Raw genomic sequence first — 21285 nt, forward strand, 5'->3', positions numbered from 1 at the left:
GTCAATGCCACAGAGGGTGCTCTGTGCCCAGTGGTCCAGAAAACCATTCAAGAATAGCCAAATTAAAACAGAAGCAACAGTTAACAACTCGAGAACTGTCCAGCCAAATTTCATGATTTCTCATTACTACCAGTATGTAGCCTAAAGACCCACACTCAATGTTGTAGTAACAGGTTCTTCTCCTCTGCCATCAATCTTCTGAATGGTCCATGAACACTACCTCACTATTCTTCTTTTGTACTCTTTAATTTTATTTTAACTTATAGTATTTGTTTTTTTAAGGTCTTGCACTGTACTGCTGCCACTAAACAACAAATTTCACAGGATTTGTTGCAGTGGGACCTGGCAGCATTCTACTCTGGGTCAGACACAGAGCAATGATAATATGATGGAATTTCTAGGCATTAATTTGCTCCAAATCCATTCCTGTTAGAACCTTACCTGATACTCTTTGTTTTGAACACAAGTGATTCTGCAGATGCTAGAAATCCTTTCCCCACTTCTCTGCCAGAAGTGGGGAAAGGAGTTGCAAGAATAGCAGTGGCTCAGGAGAAGACAAGTCAGCTCTTGCCTATGAACGGTGGTGGACAACATTGAGTGGATCTAAGGAAAGGCTAGGAGAACAAAGCAGTAGAAGAGGATATCCATGAATTCCATCAATGGCCAAATGGACAAACGCACCCTGATAAATTAAGCCATAACTGTCAAGCTGAGTTTGAGCTCCTAGACTGTACTGAAGTAGCATTCGGAACACAATTTCTCTCAGAAAACTGAGTTAAGTGGGATGGAGAAATAAAATTTAGTGTGCTTGTTCAAGAAGCTTGTACATGGAGATCAGGTTTGGGATTTGACCATGTCATCTTCAACAACCAAACAGCCTACAAATATAGAACATCTAAGGTTACAGTTATGCAGGACATAAAGGTATCAACTGAAACCAGAATCATCTCTTTACCACTAACAGAAATTTGACATCAAAAATCCATTCATCAAACATATGGGCTGTTTTAGAGATTCCAGCAGATTTAATCCTTATTCTTATATTTCTGTATATTGTACAAGCAGGAACATCTCAATAAATACAGGGAACCAGTGGAAATATTAAGATTAATAATTGCTTTAAGAGCATATTCATGCTCATAGACACTCATGTGCATGTAACATCCATATCTACAGGTAGATAAGTTAAGGCTGATATATGCTTGTGCGTCAACTCGACGCCATAACCTACGCAAGTGGCCTACGCGTGTTGTGAGCATTTATACTTGTGCGTTGGTGTGTCTGCGTCGCTGCGCAATTCGGGCACGTCACGCATGGGCACACACCTGCCCGTGCAAGACTTCATGGTCATGGCAGTCTTTCTCGGGGTAAACAAGTTTACAGCGAGCGTCTTTTTTCGTAAAAGCAAAATGTGTCCTTCATAATTTCCGAGGTCTGTAAAGCTTTATGGAAAGCATTGCAGTCAGAGTTTCTTCCCTGCCCTTCAGTCAGCCAATGGGAAGCTATTGCAGCGTAGGAAGAAATGCGATGCTACCAGGCAGACCGATCACAGTTGTTGCGGTCTGCGTTGCTGCGACACACAGTTACATTTTGGGAGGTGCGTGTCAGGCTATGGCATAGGGATCCGTGTAGGCTCTGCATAGGGATCGCGCTGACGCCGTACCTACAGCGTCCAGTTGGCGCACAAGTATAAATCAGCCTTTGGACAGCATTAAATAACTCATGTGGCCATGGAGTAAGACAAACTTTTTCAGAAGTACTGCAACACAAAGACTGTGTGTAATTTCCCTAATGTTTATAATACAAATTCAAGTTCATCAAATGGGAATACAAGTTTGACTTTTCAGAATTACTGTGACTTAGTAAACAGAACCATTAAATATACATTACAATCAGTGATTTTGATCAATTTAACTGAGAATTTATATTTGTGAATTACATTCTCCCTTCTTCACAGTAGAGACCAAAAAAAACAGGGGAAATTGTAAAGCATGAAAAAAAATCAAAAACTGAAATATCAGCACTTCAAAAGTATTCATCCCCCTTTGTTCAGTACTTAGTTGAACCACCTCCCACAGACATTACAACCAGTAGCCCTTTTAGAATAGGGTCTATTAGCTTTGCACAATGTGATGGAACAAGATTGCGCATTCAAAAGGTTCAAAGATTCAAAGGTTCATTTTATTATCAAAGTATGTATGCAGAATACAACTGAGATTTGTCTTCTCCAGACAGCCATAAAATACAGAAAACCAGAGAAGTATTTGAAAGAAAGCCATCAATTCTACACTCCTCACAAGAAAAAAAAAGCAAAAATTTGCAAATCCCTAACACCCCCACACAAAAACTAATAGATCAATCCAACCTCCAGTCCATCAATCAGCAACAAGAAAGAACGGGTGAGAACACGAAAGAAACAGAACTGTTGGCCATGGCGGAAGGGTCAACAGAACTGATAGAGGTGAACATGAACTACAGTCCAATCCATCAATCTCAGAATTTCAATAACATCTCCGAGAGCATCGGGACCCAGCACCCCCTCCAATTGCATTGGGAACTTGTTGTAATATTGCTTAAACTGTGCCAGGTTAGTTGGGGATCAGCAGTGAACAGCAATCTGAGGTCTTGCCAGAGATGCTCAGTCGGGTAAAGGTCAGGACTCTGACTGAGCCACTCAAGAACATCAATTTTCTTCAGTTGAAGCCACTCGTGGTTGCTTTGGCAGCGTGCATTGGGTCATTGTCTTGCTGAAAGACAAGCTTCCTCCCCAGTTTAAGCTTTCTGGCAGAGGATAGCAGGTTTTTATCCAGGATCTCTCTGCATTTAGCAGCTTTCATCTTCCCATCAATCCTGACCAGATTTCCAGTCCCTACTACTGAAAAGCAGGGTGTTACCTTCACCATACTTTACAGTAGGGATGGTGTGACCTGGCAGATGTGCAGTAATAGATTTACACCACATATACTGCTTAAAAAAAAGCATATCCTTGCTCATAAACACTTCGCAAAGCATTACATAGAAGATACTACAACACTAAGCAGTATGTGTGGCATAAATCTAATACTGTTCATCAGTTTTTGAATTTTTAATTTTTCATGCTTTAAATTTTTTCCTTTTTTTTAGCTCTATTGAAAAAAGGGAGCATGTGATTCATAAATAAAATTCTCAGTTGAATTGATCAAAATCTATGGTTGTAATGCTCATTTCTGTGAACAAAGGTGGGGGGGGGCGGGGGTGCTGAATACTTTTTCAAGCCACCATACGCTAGTAAACCAAAAATAAAAGTTGGCGAAATAACCTTGTATCTGGAAGTACACGATATTGAAGGTCTACTCAGCTCTGAAGTCTTGATTAAGACCTGAATTCCCTGTTGTATAGGCCACTTGTGTAAACTACCTGCCAAATCTTGTAGTTTTAATAGTGTGCACTGCCAAGAACACTCGTTTGCTCTTTTAGCTTTTTTTCTAAATGACATCTGTTAAGCATATTTTAATTTTACAAGAAGAAAAATAATCTGAATCAAATCCACCCTTCAGATTTAATCTGTCCTTCATGTAACTTGGGGCCTAACGCATCTAGATTCAAATTTCAGAAAATGCACAAGCTCCTTCCAGAAAATACAACTATATTACAGAAACAGGGACATAGAACCTGGAAATCCTCAAAACACAGTGAAGTGATGTCCAAATTATTTCTTTGAATGTAGAAGATGGAGTGATCTTATGGAGCTGTACAAAATCATGGGGGATATAGATAGGGTGCCCTCAAGGTTGAGGGTTCCAGAACTAGAGGGCATAGGTTTAAGGTCAGAAGGGAAAGATTTAATAGGAACTTGAGGGGCAACTTTTGTTTTAACACAAAAGTGGTTTGTCAAATGATCTGCTAGGTATATGGGTAAGAAAAGTTTAGATGGTATAGACCAAATCCCAACAAATGGGACAAGCTTGGATGGGGCATCTTGGTTGGTATGGACCAGCTTGGGGCAAAGGGAGTGTTTCAATGCTATCTGACTGAGTCAAAGACAGAGATAGAGTGTATGTGCCAGGGAACAAGAACTAAAGGATATAGGTTTAAGTTGAGAGGGGAATAATTTAAGAGGAGCTTGAGGCGCAACTTTGCCACCCAAAGGGTGTCAATACATGGAATGAGCTGGCAGAGAAGGTGGTTGAGACAGGTACATTTACAACATCTAAAACAGGGATTCTCAACCTTTTTTACGCCATCAACCAATAAAATTAAGCAAGGGATCCATGGACCCCAGGTTGGGAATCCCTGATCTAAAAGATACTTCAACAGGTACCTGAACATAGATATGAAAAGCTTAGAGCAGGAGTTCCCAACTTTTTTTTTATGCATGGACCCTTACTATTAATTGAGGGTCCGTGGACCCCAGGATGAGATCCCCTGGTTTAGAGGGATATGGGTCAAATATGGGCAAAAGGGACTAGCTTAGACGTGACTCTTGGTTGGCATATACCTCTAAGGTCCCATTGCCATGTTGAATGACTCTATAATACAGTAGAACAAACAGTTATAACAATACTTTTAATGTACTCCAACTTCTCAAGGTGTTGTTTAGAATTATCATACAAAATTCAAGACTAAACCACACAAGAGGAAATTACAGCTTTTGACCAAAAACTTAAGTCACAAAACTGGCTTTTAAGGCAACTCTTCAGAAGACTTGGAGAAGTTCCTGCAAGGCTTGAGGCAGTTGATGGTGGAGTGAAAAATATTAAGGAATTATTTCTATTTCTTAAGTAAAGTCATGCTCCCAGTGACAGATGCCCTACCAAAATAAAGTAGTAATACTTCTGTCAATAGCAGCTTTGCAACGTAGAAGGTTGAGGGGGAACTTGATGGAGGTGTTTAAAATTATGAGGGGGATAGATAGAGTTGACATGGATAGGCTTTTTCCATTGAGAGTGGGCGAGATTCAAACAAGAGGACATGAGTTGAGAGTTAAAGGGCAAAAGTTTAGGGGTAACATGAGAGGGAACTTCTTTACCCAGAGTGTGGTAGCTGTGTGGAACGAGCTTCCAGCAGAAGTGGTTGAGGCAGGTTCGATGTTGTTGTTTAAAATTAAATTGGACAGCTATATGGACAGGAAAGGAATGGAGGGTTATGGGCTGAGTGCAGGTCAGTGGGACTAGGTGAGAGTAAGAGTTCGGCACGGACTAGAAGGGCCGAGATGGCTTGTTTCCGTGCTGTAATTGTTATATGGTTATATATGGTTATAACATTTCATAAACCTCTCTTACCAACTTCTGTTAATTATAGCTTCCTCTTATCATGCATCATGCTGACAAAGTTAGTTGATTTTGACTTCCTAATTGTTTCTTCTTTTCAAACCTCAGTTGTCCTTTCCTCTGCCTATCCACTAAGAACAAGCTCTTCTCAGTTGCAATTGTGCTTGTATTTATGAATGTAGCCTGCAAATGTTTTACAAAAGGGCACAACACATTACATTTAAGCTTTATTTTCACCACTGCTGCTTTATTCTCACTCAAATAAATACTGGAAAAAGAAGTTTATTCCAATTTGTTACTTTGGTCTTTGACATAAATGAGTTCTTCACAATCCTAATCCATGATCGGGTGCTTTCCAGTTTGCACACACACTATTCTCTGCCTTAAAGGCCTGCCAATGCATCTTTCCATTTTTCCTGGCTAATCTTTCTTTCTATTCTATCAAACTGATGTGGCACCTTAGATCAATAAAAATGACTCATTTCCCATTAGGTATATTCACCTTCTGATTTTTCTTTGTCCATCTATATAACTACTTCAAACCCAGTTACATTCTGCTCAGTTTCATCCTAATGCTTTCATTCTGCAACACCCTAATTAGCCCAACTTTGTTTCACAATACTAGGTTCAACATTGCTTGCTTTCTTGTTGGTCAGAAGCAAACAGGCTGAGAAGATTCTCAAGAGTACATTTAGGGACTCCTCACCACCCGTCATTCTTCACTTTCCTGGTATACGCTTGCAGAACTGAAGTAAAGGCAGGAGGAGAAGATGGCAGCGCGACGCAGTGCGCGCAGCTCTCCGGTGAAATGATATTGTATTTGTTAAATAGGGTACCGTGCACAATTCTGATTTCATGGAAACAGCCGTGAGAAGCACGGAGGAACATCTGGAGAAACTTCTGAAATGCCCGGTTCGCTGCCGCTGTTACTGTGCGATCAAGAATCTCCGGAGGGGAAGGCCCCAAAATCCTCGGCTTTGCCTGCTGCTGGCGGCCGGGGCTGGGGTTGAAGCACTTGGCAGAGGTGGTGCTCGGTGTCGGAGGGCTGGTCGGAGGTTCTAAGTTTTCGGACGACTCAGAGTCGGACTGTGGTTGGGCGTGGCAGGGAGAGTTTTCTTCCTTCTCCCGTCTGTGTGAGATGTGGGACTTTTGAGAGACTTTGAACTTTTTTTTACTGTGCCCATGGCCTGTTCCTCATCAAGTTATGGTATTGTTGCACTGTTGTAACTATATGTTATAATTACGTGGTTTCTGTTAGTTTTTCAGTCTTGGTCTGTCCTGTGTTTCTGTGATATCACACCGGAGGAATATTGTATCATTTCTTAATCATGCGTTACTAAATGACAATAAAAGAGGACTGTGTGTCCTCATAATCTAATCTAATAACCTAATCCAACTATAAGTGTAAATTTCACACTGTTATATGAAATTTACTAGAGTGGCTTCTCAATTGTCCGTGATGAAACAATTTATGGTAAGCATCTAAAGCAGGGGTTCCCAACTTTTTTTTATGGACCCCTACCATTAACCAAGTGGTTCGTGGAGCCCAGGTTGGGATAATCTGATATAAAGGGATTTTACTTCTTGCTTCTAGGGCTAAGTAGTGTTGGAACGTTCCTCATCCAAACAAAGCCATATTTTCAGTGAACTTCTTTTATACCCTTTCTCCTCCCTTAGAATTTTTTCGTGGTTATCTTCAAGTGGGAGTCTTGTCAGCTTTCCTGATGCATCACAGAAACGTTCATAGACATTATCATGAGTGACCACAGTGAATACAATGCAGCATCACAACAGATATCAGAAATAAGTGCCCATAGGTGCTCTTGAGATAATCTGAACTTTCCTTAGTGATAGTCCTATATATACAAACCTAGCTATACAAAGATAACTCACTAATAGTTTATACCAAAGGCACATGTTTGAACATGAATGCCATTAGTCATTCCCTTAATGTTGGAGCCTTAAGTAATGCTTTAGCATGAAATGGTATACTGCACGATTCAGTTATTTTGGGGCAGGTACTGCAATAGGTGTGCCGACCAGTGGTGTAGTGGTATCAACACCGGTCTTCGAGACAAGTGGTCCTGGGTTTGAACCTGGTTGGCTCCCTGCACACTTTCCATCCATCCATCCGTGCTGGGTTGAGTGTCGAACTAGCAACTCGGCCTCATAAAAAACAAACAACCGCTAAAGAAACAGCAAGGTTGCTGCCTGTTGCGCCAAAAGCCGTGGAGAGGAACAACACTGCAACAGGTGAGTTACGCCATTTATAGTTTTAATACAGGAGGAAATTTTTTTTGAAGACAAAACACAGTGACGAGGAGTATGGGTGTGGGACATGCTCCTTAAAGATAAAGGCTCATTCAGCATCCCTACATTCTGGCAATATTCACCATGTAACATCATAAAATTAAAAACAGGGACATTGTTTTATTGAAAAGAACAAGTTGCAAGTTTCTGCATTAACACACAGCCCCTAAAGAAGTTGAGGTTTTGAGCAGAAAGAATGCATTTGCAGTTGTGTGGTCAGCTCCACTTTAAAGCAAGGCAAAGAGTTGCAGTCACTGGAAAGCCAAAGTAAAAGCAGAAATTGCTGTACTTCGCAAGCCTAACAACATCTGTGGAAAGAGAAACAGAATAGACTGACTACTTCCAGCATTTTCTGTTTTAATTCTACTGCTGGGAGTTGTAATTTCTTTTCAGGTTGCACTTTCTCAGAATCATATTCCATGTTATGAAAAGTATAAATTTATATTTGAAATTTTCTTTTGTTATCACACAACTGGTCAGGGGATCATCTGATGGCAATATTTTAAAAAGTTAAAGAACAGGACAGGCCATGACAGGGACTAAAAACTTTCATGAGGTTCCCATACCGAGGAGTTACTGAAAGATCACAAAAAAATTTACAAAAATACTTCTTACACATGGCTGAGAGAGCTGAGTTCATTTATAAGTTTAGAAGATAGTGCAGAAAATGTGTTAACAATCAAGTTCAGATTAGTTCAGCAAAAGAAAGAAAGGGGGATGTTTGGAGATGGGAAAATGGTGGGTGATGATTAGATCGATAAGCTATGCAAATTGGCACTGCAGTGTAGTGGTTAGCACAATCATGTGTGATTTCTGCCGCTTTCTGTAAGGAGATGTACATTTTCCCGTGAGCACATGGGTTTCCTCCCACATTCTAAAGATGTATAGATTGGGGATAGTAAATTGTGAGCATGCTATGTTGGTGTGGGAAGCGTGGCGACACTTGCGGCCTGCCCTAGCATAAATCCTCGGACTGTGTTGGTTGTTGACACAAACCATCACATTTTACTGTTATGTTTGGATGTATGTGGGACAAATAAAGCCAATCTTTAGAAATAAAAGACTGATTGGATTGAATCAACCATTCTCTTGCTTCACAACAGGAATTCTGCAGATGCTGGAAATTCAAGCAACACACACCAAAGTTGTTGGTGAACGCAGCAGGCCAGGCAGCATCTCTAGGAAGAGGTACAGTCGACGTTTTGGGCCGAGACCCTTCGTCAGGACTAACTGAAGGAAGAGTTAGTAGGAGATTTGAAAGTGGGAGGGGGAGGGGGAGATACAAAATGATAGGAGAAGACAGGAGGGGGAGGGATGGAGCCAAGAGCTGGACAGGTGATTGGCAAAGGGGATATGAGAGGATCATGGGACAGGAGATCCGGGGAGAAAGACGGGGGGGGGGGGGACCAGAGGATGGGCAAGGGGTATAGTCAGAGGGACAGAGGGAGAAAAAGGAGAGTGAGAGAAAAAATGTGTGTATAAAAATAAATAACGGATGGGGTACAAGGGGGAGGTGGGGCATTAGCGGAAGTTAGAGAAGTCGATGTTCATGCCATCAGGTTGGAGGCTACTCAGATGGAATATAAGGTGTTGTTCCTCCAACCTGAGTGTGGCTTATCTTTACAGTAGAGGAGGCCGTGGATAGACATGTCAGAATGGGAATGCTTCTCTTGCTTCTTTGTTTTCCCACTAAGTCAGCTCCATCATGAGCACCAGCCCTCAGGACATCGTCAATTTTAGCCATTCCTCAAAAAGGCAGCATCCGTCAATAAGGACCCCCCTCACCCGGGACATGCCCTCTTGTCATTGCTACCGTCAGGAAGGAGGTACAGAAACCTGAAGGCACACATTCAACAATTGAGGAATAGCTCCTTCCCCTCTGCCATCTGATTTCTGAATGGACATTGAACCCACTACTTTTTAAAATTTTTATACGATTTTAACTACTGTAATTCACGCTTTTTTTCTCTATTATTATGTATTGCATTATACTGCTACTGCAAAGACAATAAACTTCACGAAATATCTCGGTGTTACTAAACCTGATTCTGATTACTCTGCAAAACAGTTTTAGTTTGAAGTTCAGACTAAAAGAATTATATATTCTTATTTCAGTCAATTATTCAGATAGCAGAACACTGACACAAGTACAAAATAAATGAAGAAATTTTAATATGCACAAACAACTGCAGCGCCAGTGACCACCGCCAGGGGTTCGATTCCTGCCGCTGTCTATAGGGAATTGCACACTTTCCCCATGATTGCATGGGTTCTTCCCACATTTTAAAGGAGGAGGGTGAGGGTTAGGGTTAATCAGCTGTGGGCATACTATGTTGGCATCAGAAGCTTGGCACCACTTTTGCAAGCTGCCCCAATCCTCCGGCTGTTGGTCATTGACGCAACTGATGCATTTCACTGTATGTTCCGATGCTTTGATGTATATTTGACAAATAAAGATAATCTTTATAAATAAAACATAAAGCCATTTAAGAACGAGAGGAATAACAACAAAAAAAAAGCAAGAAAAATCAAGACAGACTGTATGGAATTAAATGGACAGCATGTGTTAAATCCTCGATAGGGATATAAAACAATACAAAGGAGCACTTTTCTCCACATGGGCCGTCATGATGCAGTTATTTCATTCTGAATTAGGTGATAATTTAAGAAAAAGAGACCATCATTACCACATGCGTCTGTGGAAACAAAGGAAAATGCTTCATCTCTGGGGGAAAGCTGATCATGAATACTGAGCAAAACCCTGCAATTGTGCTACTTCTAATCACAAGCACAAACGTCTTGATAATTTAAAGACATTGGCTCTCTTTCTGCTAGCCCTAGTCATTTCTAAACCATAAAATTTATATCACATGTACACTCTGATCTAAACCATAACTGGTTTAATTTTCTAGGAGGAAGAGCTCGTCGTCACACAGATCATTACAAAAAAGCACATCTTCAAGCTGAAGGGAGATTTATGATACAATTTATGTGCGGAAACTGCATTCAGATTTCATGGCTTTTGCATCACAGTAAGGAAGATTATTGAAGGTACAGTAAATACATCAAATTACCCACACTGACTTCTAGACTACTGCTTCCTGAAGGTTTAGTTTTCTCTAGTGTACAATAATATTGCAAAGGCCATGTAGCCCATCTAGGTCAATTACCTTGCCAATCTATCTTCTCCTCATTAATGAATGAATGTGGTGGAGTTAATTTTGGTAAACAATCCAATATGTTTGATTTTGTGTAATCATGCACCACAGAAAAACATTAAGAACAAGAACAATGTCATTTAGGGAAAAGATTTCTCATCTTCACTCACTCTGGGAATGTGCTTCATTCCCAATTAATACCTAAAATCAGAGGGAGGTCAGGAAATCCTATTTATTTATTTAGTGATGCAGCATGGTGTAGGCCTTTCCGGCTATTCAAGCAACACCGCACCAGCAACCCTCAACAACCCCAATTAACCCTAACCTAATCTTGGAACAATTAACCTACCTGGTATGTCTTTGGACTGTGGTTGAAACTGGATGTACCCAGAAAAATTCCACACATTCCACGGAGAGAACGTAGAGGTACTCCTTACAGAATAAAATCAGAATTGAATTCCGAACTCCAGAACGCCCTCAGCATCACGCTACCGTGGTGCCCCCAAGCCCTTATCCAGAGTTGGAAACATCCCGTGTATACTTTAGTTTGCAACTACTGAAGAGTTAACACATGAATAGCTCAATACCATGTGGCTAAAGAGATCAACACTGGTGCTTACAGAGCCATGAAACTCCTTGTTCCTCTTCAGGACTAATAATCCAAAGATAAGGAATAGGTCATGTAGGACTGAGATGAAGAAGACTTTTCTATCTTTGGTATGGGTCTGCGGAATTCTCTTCCCAAAGGACTTCGACTGCTCATCAGTTAAACATGTTCTAGAGAGAGACTACTGCACATAGAATATGAGGAGGTCAAAGCGCAAAGTAAATTTATTATCAAAGTACATATATGTCACTATATAGTCCCGAGATTCATTTTCTTGCAGGCATGGTCTTATGGAACGAGTGTGGCTCTCTCCTATTTTTAGCTAATTTATTACCTAACTCATCAATATCCACATTATTCTTCCCTTCCTCGTGTGTTAGTGTTGGATACATGAGAACAATATGCTTAAAGGCCTCCAGAGGTTTCTCCTGAATTCCCCATTTCATGCTAACTTAATGCTGCCCTCCCACAAAAACAGTAAAATCTACATCAAGGATATGTGAAAGTTTAATATGATATCACTAAGATCTCTAACTCTGTTTTATCTTTTCTGGAGAAAAGCCATGGCTATTCTTCTCTCATAGCTATAATCTCTTCATTCTGGTGTTCCCTCAAGCTAATTCTTACTTTTGGCATTTTTCATAATTGTTTAATGCTGCAAGATGAACAAAACTTTCCAATGCAACACACACAAAATGCTTAAGGAATTCAGCAGGTAAGCAGCATCTATGGAAATGTCGGGCTGAAACCCTTTTTCAGGACTAAGAAGGAAATAGGAAGACACCAGAAAAGGTGTCCAGAAAAAGGTGGTGGAAGGGGAAAGAGGTTAGCTGGAACGTGAAAGGGAAGCCAGATGGGTGGGAAAGGTCAAGGACTGGAAATGAAAGAATCTGATAGGAGAGGAGAGTGGACCATTGGAGAAAGGGAAGGAAGAGGGCATGCAGGGCAAGTGATAAACAGGTAAGAAGAGGTAAAAGGCCTGAGTGGGGAATAGAGGGAGCAGAAGGGAAGATATGTTCATGCCATCAAGTTGGAGGCTATCCAAATGGAATATAAGGTGTTGCTCCTCTACCCTGAGGGTGGCCTCATCAACTTTCCAATCTTGTTGCGCCAGTACTGAACCCCAATCTCGTTTGCTTCTTTTGTGGCTTACTTGTGGTTAGTTTCAGTAAGTGCATCTACATCTTCTGATCCCTGAACTTCATTTTCTACAGAATTTATCCAGCTTATTCTTTACATCAGAACATACTAATCCACACCTACCAAAATTACATAAAAACATAAATGACATCAGCAGCATGTTTTCTAGAAACCCACATTGAGTCATAGTAGTTGGAGGACAATAGGTAGAACTCGGCGTCCTCTCAGAATTCAGCAAGTCATTGTGCAGTACCCCAAAACTACACCAAGTAATATGGACTAACCTTTCAACAAATGTGATTGAGTGAGACACAAGGCTGAAACAGACCTGTATCTAAAAAACTGCAAAGCCCTGGGAATTTGATCAAGTGCCTGCTTACTCCATTCTCGGTTACTTCACAGAGAATAAATTACAGAAGGTATAGATCGCCAAGGGCTGATTAACCAATGACAGAATCTCATGAGCCAATAACGACGCTGTAAAAGCAAAGACCTGTTCATCAATACTACCTTTTCAAAGAAAACAAACTGTATGAACTTACACAAACATAAATCTGAGTACAAAAGTTTGAAATAAAGTTCCTAGGAGCACCATTAATCTTCAGTTTGAATTGCTTTGTTTATAGCATTCAGGCTTCAATAAAATTTTTTTGTCTTGACACCACTCTGAGGGCATATGAGCAGAAACAAAAAAAGACCATGGTTCAAGACAAAATGAAAGTCACTGAGTGATCAAGTGCAAGAACAAATTTTCTAAGCAAGACATATTTATACAATTGAGAAATGTAGATGAATAATGGCTAGTACAAAGAGGTGAAAGGGCAGGGTGAGAACCAGAATCAGATTTATTATCGCTGACACACAGTATTGTGCAAATGTCAAAAATATATATTGTGGAGGGGGATGAGGGGGGAGGGGGAGAGAGAGCATGCACTAGGGTGGCTAAGACCTTTGCACAGTACTGTATTCGTATTATGCATTGCACTGTACTGCAGCCACAAAAAAAAACAAGTTTCAAGACACATGAGTGAGGGATGATAAACCTGATTCTGACACAGATCTCTACTGTGGACTGAGAGTGGGAAGGAATCAGGAAGCACCAGAGAGACATTCTGTAATGCTCAATAAGCCAAACGTCTAGAATCAAATTACTTTGCCTGGAGTCTCAAGGCTGGGTGTGTATGCGCCTGTGCCACCACCCCACCCCACCCCGCCAATGGCATCCTTTTTTGGTGCCTGTCCCACACCCCTCCCATGGCACTCCACCCACGCTATTCCCAACATCTTTTGCTCCCACCGGATTAACAAACTTGCTCTCCGCTCCACGTTGACAAATAAGAGTACTGTGTAAAAATCTTAGGCACCCCAGCTATATAAATGTGCCTAAGACTTTCGCAGAGTACTATCTGTTGTGAAATTTGTTGTTTTGTGAGGCAGGTGATAGATAGAAGGATGCGAGATGGGGGGGCTGATGAGCAGATGGAGCCGAGTGGGGGCGGGCAGAGGGGGGAGTTTAGAGACAGAGGCAGGTGGATGATAAGTGGAATCAGATAAGGAAGGATGATAGGTATCTGCCCATCATTCCTCCTTTATCTGCTCCCACATCACTTTCTAGCCTCCATCTCTCCTTCCCCCTCCCCCACCTGGCTCTTCTCCGAAATGTTCATCGTATCTGTTTCTACCCATCAGCTTCTATCTCCACCCCACCCCCACCACCTACCTTCCACACTTGGCTCCATCTACCCATTATCGCCTCGCTCTACCTTTCAGCCCAGGTCTCTCCTCTCTCTCGCCTCTTTATACTGGTCATCTGCCCTCTTCAATCTTTGTCCTCGTGCCTCCTCAAATCTAATTTCCTACAGTAGTTTACCTTTGCTCCCAATTCCAGCACCTGAAGTTTTTCTTTACCACCTTATTTTTTAAAGATTATTATTACACAATCAGGGTATGGCTAAGTACTTCTTTTTGCAAGCGCTTATTCTTTATTCCAAACCAAAGTAGAGCATCAACATTCAGGGAACGATTCTGAGCACTGAACACTGTGTTTTCCTCCTTCAAAATGCCAGGAGTTTCTTGGCGAGAGTGGCAAGGTGAAACCGTTCTTAGAAATACATGAAGATTCACAACTGATTTCAGGAAGTGTGCTTTTCTGTACAATTGTAGTCAAATGTCCACCTCAACGGATCCTTAAAAATCCTTGGATAAAAGTTCAAAGTAAATTTATTATTTATCTATCTAAAAGTATGTACACTGTACATCACCATATACTACCCTGAGTTTTATTTTCTTGAGTGCATTCATAGTAGAACAAAGAAATATAACAGAATCAATGAAAAACTACAAAGGCTTACAAGCAACTAATGTGCAAAAGAAGGCAAACTGCAAATACAAAAAAAAACTAAATAAATAATATTGAGAACATGAGCTGTGGAGTCCTTGGAAGGGTGCATGGATTGTGGAATCAGTTCAGAGTCGAGATGAGTGAAGTTATCCACACAGGTTCAGAAGCCTGACGGTTGAACGGTAAAATCATGCTATTAATCACTGCAGGTCTTACGAAAACCATTTCAGAAATCCAGAGGCCTACAGAGTTTAATAGACTAACAAGTCAGTAATTTATTTCTTCATCATGTTAGAAACTTCCAAATGCACGGACTTAACTTCAATTCAGCTAATTTAAGATTAACAGCAATTGACAACCTGGTAACTGTATCTTCCTTGTCAACTCACAAGGGAGCTGGAGGAATGCAGCCGGTCAGGTAGCGTCTATGGAGGAAAATAGTTAATTGACATTTTGTATCGAGACCTCAGCGGGCCTGGGGAAGCACTAGATTAAAGAAATGGGAAGCAGCAGAGACCACAGAGGGGGACCAGTGAGAATGGATCTTGGAAGAGTGGGAAAAAACCTCTTCTGGACAGGCATAACCTCGAGGAGATTTTGCAGTGGTACAGTAAACTATATCTTTCTGCCCACAATGAACTCTGAAACAATACATCATTCAATAAAGACTGACAATTGAAAGAATGTGTCTTCCTGAGCCAATGCACATGTTATCAGACTATTTCCTATGTGTCTTCACCTCTCTTCCAAACTGAATTCCATGCGGGAATGCTGACATTTGGCTCCAATACAACTGCTTAAACATGAATATGCGAACACAGGAAAAGAACAAAAATTTGAAACGTTACCAGTTTTACTGAACTTTATCTCGAATAAAAAAGCCTTTCCTTCTGAGGAGGAAAGAAACGCAAAGATTTACACTCTCATCTATTTGCAAAGGAAATGTGAGTTAACTTGCTGGCCACTGAAATGCCACAGCAGCTGTGACACTGATCATGTGATCAGTGCGCAGCATATGATTTCAACGAAGCAAACACACTGGGCACACAGAACAATACTGGCAGTCTGCCTTAATCCTTTGAGGATCCAAAGCATTTGTTTATTTCAGTTTTCTCCACAGCACACATTAGCCTACAATCAATAGTGGTAGACTATATATTGCTAAACATGCTGGGAGAAGTACTTACAAATTTGGGTTAAACTTCGTATTTCCCCTCCCACCTCTCAAAATTCAAGCAGCTGGCATGGAAGCAACTAGTAACGGCTTCTCACTGATCACCTACTTCAGTTAACTTGCTAGCCGATGAACAAATGGATTCCCTCTCCTCACCAAGACACAAGAGCTACTGAAGATGCTGGAGATCTAGAGCAAAACACACAACTGTGCTGGAGGGACTCAGCAGGCCAGACAGCATCTATGGATGGGAATAAACAGTCGACATTTTGGGCCAAGACCCTTCATCGGGACTGGAAAGAAACAGGATAAGTCAGAGAAGAAAGCAGGGGGAGGAGAGGAAGAAGTGAAGGTGGTAGGTGATAGGTAAAACTGCGAGAGAGGGAGGGGTGAAGTAAAGAGCTGGGAAGTTGATTGGTGGAAGAGATAAAGGGCTGGAGAAGGGGCAATCTGATAGGAGAGGGCAGAAGACAATGTAAGTAAGGGAATAGGGAAGAGAACCAGAGGGAGGTGATCAGCAGCTTAGAAGGTATGAAAGGGAAACGGGAATGGGGAATGGTAAAGGAAAGGAGGGGGGTAATTACTGGAAGCTTGAGAAATCAAAGTTCATGCCATCAGGCTGGAAGTTACCCAGATGGAATACAAGGTGTTGCTCCTCCAACCTCAGTTTGGCCTTATCGTGGCAGTAGAGGCAGCCATGGACCAATGGGAATGGGAAGTAGAATTGAAATGGATGGCCAACTGGAAATCCTGCTTTCTATGATGGACAGAGTGAAGATGCTCAATGAAGTGGTCTCTCAACACACGTCGGGTATCCTCATCAAGACAACAGAGATGAAAGCGTGGCTTGCTGAGAGAACAACTGCAAACCGACTCAAGGTTTGGTTGTTATCATCTACATGATATCAGAATTACTGTCAGTGACTGCAGTCTATAAGGAAGATCCGCTTCCATCCTTGGCAAAGTGGTCCAGACCAATCTGTGGAAATCAGCTGGGAGGACTGCACATTGGCAGCACTTATTTCTTTGTAGGTTTGACCCACTCTAAAGACAAGCAGACAAACATCAGTTTGACATACTGGGGGAGGTGTTAAACCAAAGCCCCAGAATCATACTCTAGCCATTGCAATGACTTATGCAACCGTCAAGCTTTGTCATGTGTTGTTTATGTGAAGCACTTTGGACATTTCAAGGGGACCACATTCAAGAGGATTTCTTGATTGCTATTTAAATGGATTTCAGTACAAGACCAAGGGCAAATTATAACCAAATGCCAACATTTTGGCCAAGCAGGAAGGAATTGCAACAGCTAATTAGTGGATTAGTCATGCAAGTTAAAGTATTAAGTGAAAATCTCTGTTACATTCTGCACTGTGTGACATGGCTAATACTTCACTCAAATGTTTAGCAATCCTACTGTCGGAAAACAGCAGGTTGGCCATCCAATAAGGAGGAGGGGCATGCACGGATGAGGATGTCCTAGTTAGAATAGCCATCCGTGGGTCCTGGAGACAGGTAGCAGAGTTCCGCCCTGGATGACTGCCTAGCAATATTCAGGGAGTAAGCTCAGACCTGGGTAACAGTAGAAAAAGAACAGATGGTATCTACAGGTAACATTAAGGTGTTCCGAAACTAATGGGCACAGCAGGGGAATAAATGCCATCCTTGATGGGGATGGAAATGCGTCAGTTTAGTCTGTGTTCGTCATGGTTTGCTGGCATGTTTGTAATATAATTGTATAATAGTACTATTGTGCTTTGAATTTATAATAAAGGTATTTTTGTAAAAAAATGATTCAACTTGCAGTGGTCGTAGCTCATTTCAGAATGCAGCTTTCAAGTACCCACTGATCCAAATAGTTTAAAAAAAACTTACATTTTCAACACTGATTGAGATAAATATGCCACTAACAAACTTCACTGACCTGAATTACCTGTGCTAGCTTCTGGACAATCAAAATAAGAACTCACATCCTTGTGCTCAAAACCAACTATCTTTGTAACCACTGCCATCTCTGCAACCAGTGGAGGGTTTGCGTTCCTCTGAGTTTTGCCTTCACCTCAGCTGATGTCTGTGCCTTCAACTGTCCATGTTCCAATCTCTGGATGTTATCACCTAATATACCTCTCTCTCTTTTCTGTTTCTCAACACTTCCTGCTCTTTAAAGCCTCTCTCCTCCTCCTAAGCCAAGTTGTCTCATCTAATACCACCTTCATGGGCTCAGTTTCATTTATTTGCTATGATCACACTCCTTGGGAGTTCTACTATTATCAGGGATGCTGCATATTTTTTGTTATGAAGTTTTGAAGTAATTGTTGAAAGTTAGTAAGACAAAAACAATTAACAGTCCCCAATGAGTGGATGTTTATTCTTGGTTCTAGTATGCCTTGCAAAAGGTTCCTGAGAAGCAGAAGATGTTGAATCAAGTCTGAAGTAACTATGTGCCTTAGGCAGCAAACTGCTCATTCCTCACAGCAGGTAGAAGATGGAATGAGAGATGAAGGGGAAAACAGAAGATAGACTTACAGTAGGAACCAGAAGGAGAAAATACATCTCATCTAGATGTGAAAACAGAAAACAGTGGAAATACTCAGCGGATCAGAAAGTACTCCGTGGAGAAAGAGTGTTAATGTTTCACGTCAATGAACTTTCAATCATTCCGATGAAAGATCACAAACCTGAAATACTAATTATTACTCTCTTCACAGAATGAAAATACCATAAAACATAAAAGTCCAATTAGATCATACAGCCCATTTAAGTTTGCTCCGCCATTCCAGCATTGCTGATGTATTATCCCTCTCAACCCCATTCTCCTGCCTTCTCCCCATAACCTCTGATGGGCTTACTAACCCACTATGCAGTCTCAAGCATTTCCTGCATTTATTTTTAGATGTCCAGCTTCTGCAGTATTTTGATTACCACCTAGATGCTCACATAGTGGCTAGCACAACGCTTTACGTTCCCTGCTTTCTTCCCACAGTCCAAAGACGTACTGATGGTAGGTTAATTGGTCATTGTATATTGTCCCAGGATTTGGCTAAGCTTAAATTAGGGGCTGCTGAGCCGTGTTGCTCAAAGGGCCGGAAGTGCCTATTCCACGCTGTATCTCAATAAATAGATAGCTAGATAACTAAATAAATAATGTGGGTGTGGGAGCTTTTCCCAATAGCAGCAGCTCCAGTTTTCCAAACCACAAGTATTTCTACAAAACGTCAGGGTATATTCAGTATTTACTAATTTGATTAATATGCTACTGCTACACAGCTGCTAGTCAAATCAAAATCAAAGAAAGCAAATTTAACATCAAGGTACCTACAGTACCCTACAGTACTATATAAAAGTCTCAGGCACCCTAGCTATATGGATGTTCCTAAGATTTTTGCACAGAATTGTATGTATTACCATATACTAGCTGCGATTAATTTTATTGTGGACATTAACAGGAAAATAATGAAATGCACATGAAGGTTATTTTCAAAGGCCATATCAATGATATTTTGAACAATAGGGAAGTTGGAGATTAGACAGGAAAATGAATGAAGCACATGATTAGCCATGATGTTACTCAAATACAAAGGAAGACTGAGTGGCATTTTTGCTGGTTGCTCACATATTCCTCAGAATCAGCTTTAATAAGCTGGTGATAGTAAACCTGATTCGGATTCTGCTCCTGAGTTTCAGAAGTGGGATAAAAATGTCCATTTTCTATTGATCAGTACTGCTGACCACGAGGTGAGGTGTTTTCTGTTGCATCAAAGCTGCACCAGTTGACGCGAAGATCAACAAAGTGTTATTTTCATGCATGTGGTCTCACAATACGGATATGTAATTCTATCGATCTATATTTAGCATTTCTTACTCTCCGCTGCAAAAGTTAATTTTCAACCAATTATTATGTTGCTGGAACTGGGCCAATTGCACTGTCAAACTCAAATTACCCATTGTTTGTAGTTTTGAAAACTCTTTGGGAAGAATGTGAGTGCACAGCTTGCACTCAAAAATTCCTCTACAGATATAATTACCAGTCTCACTGGGTGGTTCCGAGTTCTTCACACTTAACTATTCTCTTATGGACAATATCCTTGACACATCAGATGACAATTTCCATTTGCAAACATTCCACTGCATTTTACTTCCAAGTGCAAATTAGCATTCAGAAGCAATATTTCTGTATTGAAATTAATTTTACTCTAATCAACAAGGCACATCTTCATTTCCTGCTAGGCTCATATTTTTCTTTGTATGAGATAAAAATAAATCGCTGATCCTGACGTCAATACTTGCAACTTGAGCCAGCTTGCTAGCAAATATGCACCAAAAACAATATGCTAGATCTCACCTCCAATGCAACTTCCTGAACATGCTGAAATAAGTCTAGGTCTTTCTCCGTCACAGTGTCTTTGCTCAGCGATTGATCATCGTCGTTTTCATGTTTGCAGCCCCACAGGCCCTGATTGTCTGCAGATTCAGAAGAAGAATGTATTAATGAAGGGACTTTCCTTCGATAACCTCTCCTCCCCCTCCTGCATGTGGAGAGGCAGAACGAGGAACAGACAATGTTAATGTGTTAATATAGTTGCTGAAAATTAGTCAAACCATGTTATGGCACTTACTTCCTCAAAACTTTTGCAACCAACTTAGGGGATAAATGACAGGTAAATTAAAATTGTTCTGTTGTCCATTAGCTTGATTTCAGATGCCTTGTAATGCTTGCTGCTGCATCTAGAACTTCGCGTATCCTTTCCCATTCCAACAGTGTGAATGTCAGCTCCAATTTGACAGCCGATGAGCCGACAGAGGATGCACTGAGTGTGGTTCCTCCAGCAGCCGAGCTCTTGACTCCGAACTAAGCGTTTCAGAGTTCTAATGCTGAAGGTCTGGTGAAACTCACCTGTCTCAGATGGTTCTGCACCATTTCCCAAACAACAGACTGAGACGAAGCATTCTCAAGACTCTGCCTCTTGAACAGGCTTCCCTGGAGGTAGACATCAGAACATGGGTTGATGTGCCCTCCCATTCCCTTTTTGCTCTCACTGGGGAAGCACCTCAACTCTGTTCGAAGCATCCTTTACCATGCATGAGCTAAATCCAGGAACTCACCACTGGCAGGGCGTGGCAAAGTTCATTAAGAAACTGAAATGATACAATAAGCCTACATAACCAGTTAAAATAAAAAAGCAGAAGTGCCGAATATAGTCAATGTCAATTACAATAAAGAAATATCATGTAAGCAAACTAATACAAAATGCAACATGAGACACAGCAAAATGCGATAGCAGCTAGAGTCAAGTAGATTTAAAAGC

General features: G+C 41.1%; 1 protein-coding gene across 2 annotated transcripts in view; it reads right to left on the reverse strand.

Moving 5' to 3' along the window:
• Positions 1–21285, reverse strand: part of LOC140201864 (histone acetyltransferase KAT6A-like) — a 198848-nt gene that overhangs the window by 57150 nt on the left and 120413 nt on the right. For both annotated transcript variants that reach the window (XM_072266610.1, XM_072266609.1), the window contains exon 8: positions 20322–20440. In XM_072266610.1, the coding sequence (XP_072122711.1) occupies positions 20322–20440 (119 nt within the window). The remainder of the gene's footprint in view (positions 1–20321; positions 20441–21285) is intronic.

This window comes from Mobula birostris, chromosome 8 (genome assembly GCF_030028105.1).
Source record: "Mobula birostris isolate sMobBir1 chromosome 8, sMobBir1.hap1, whole genome shotgun sequence".
NCBI lineage: Eukaryota > Metazoa > Chordata > Chondrichthyes > Myliobatiformes > Myliobatidae > Mobula > Mobula birostris.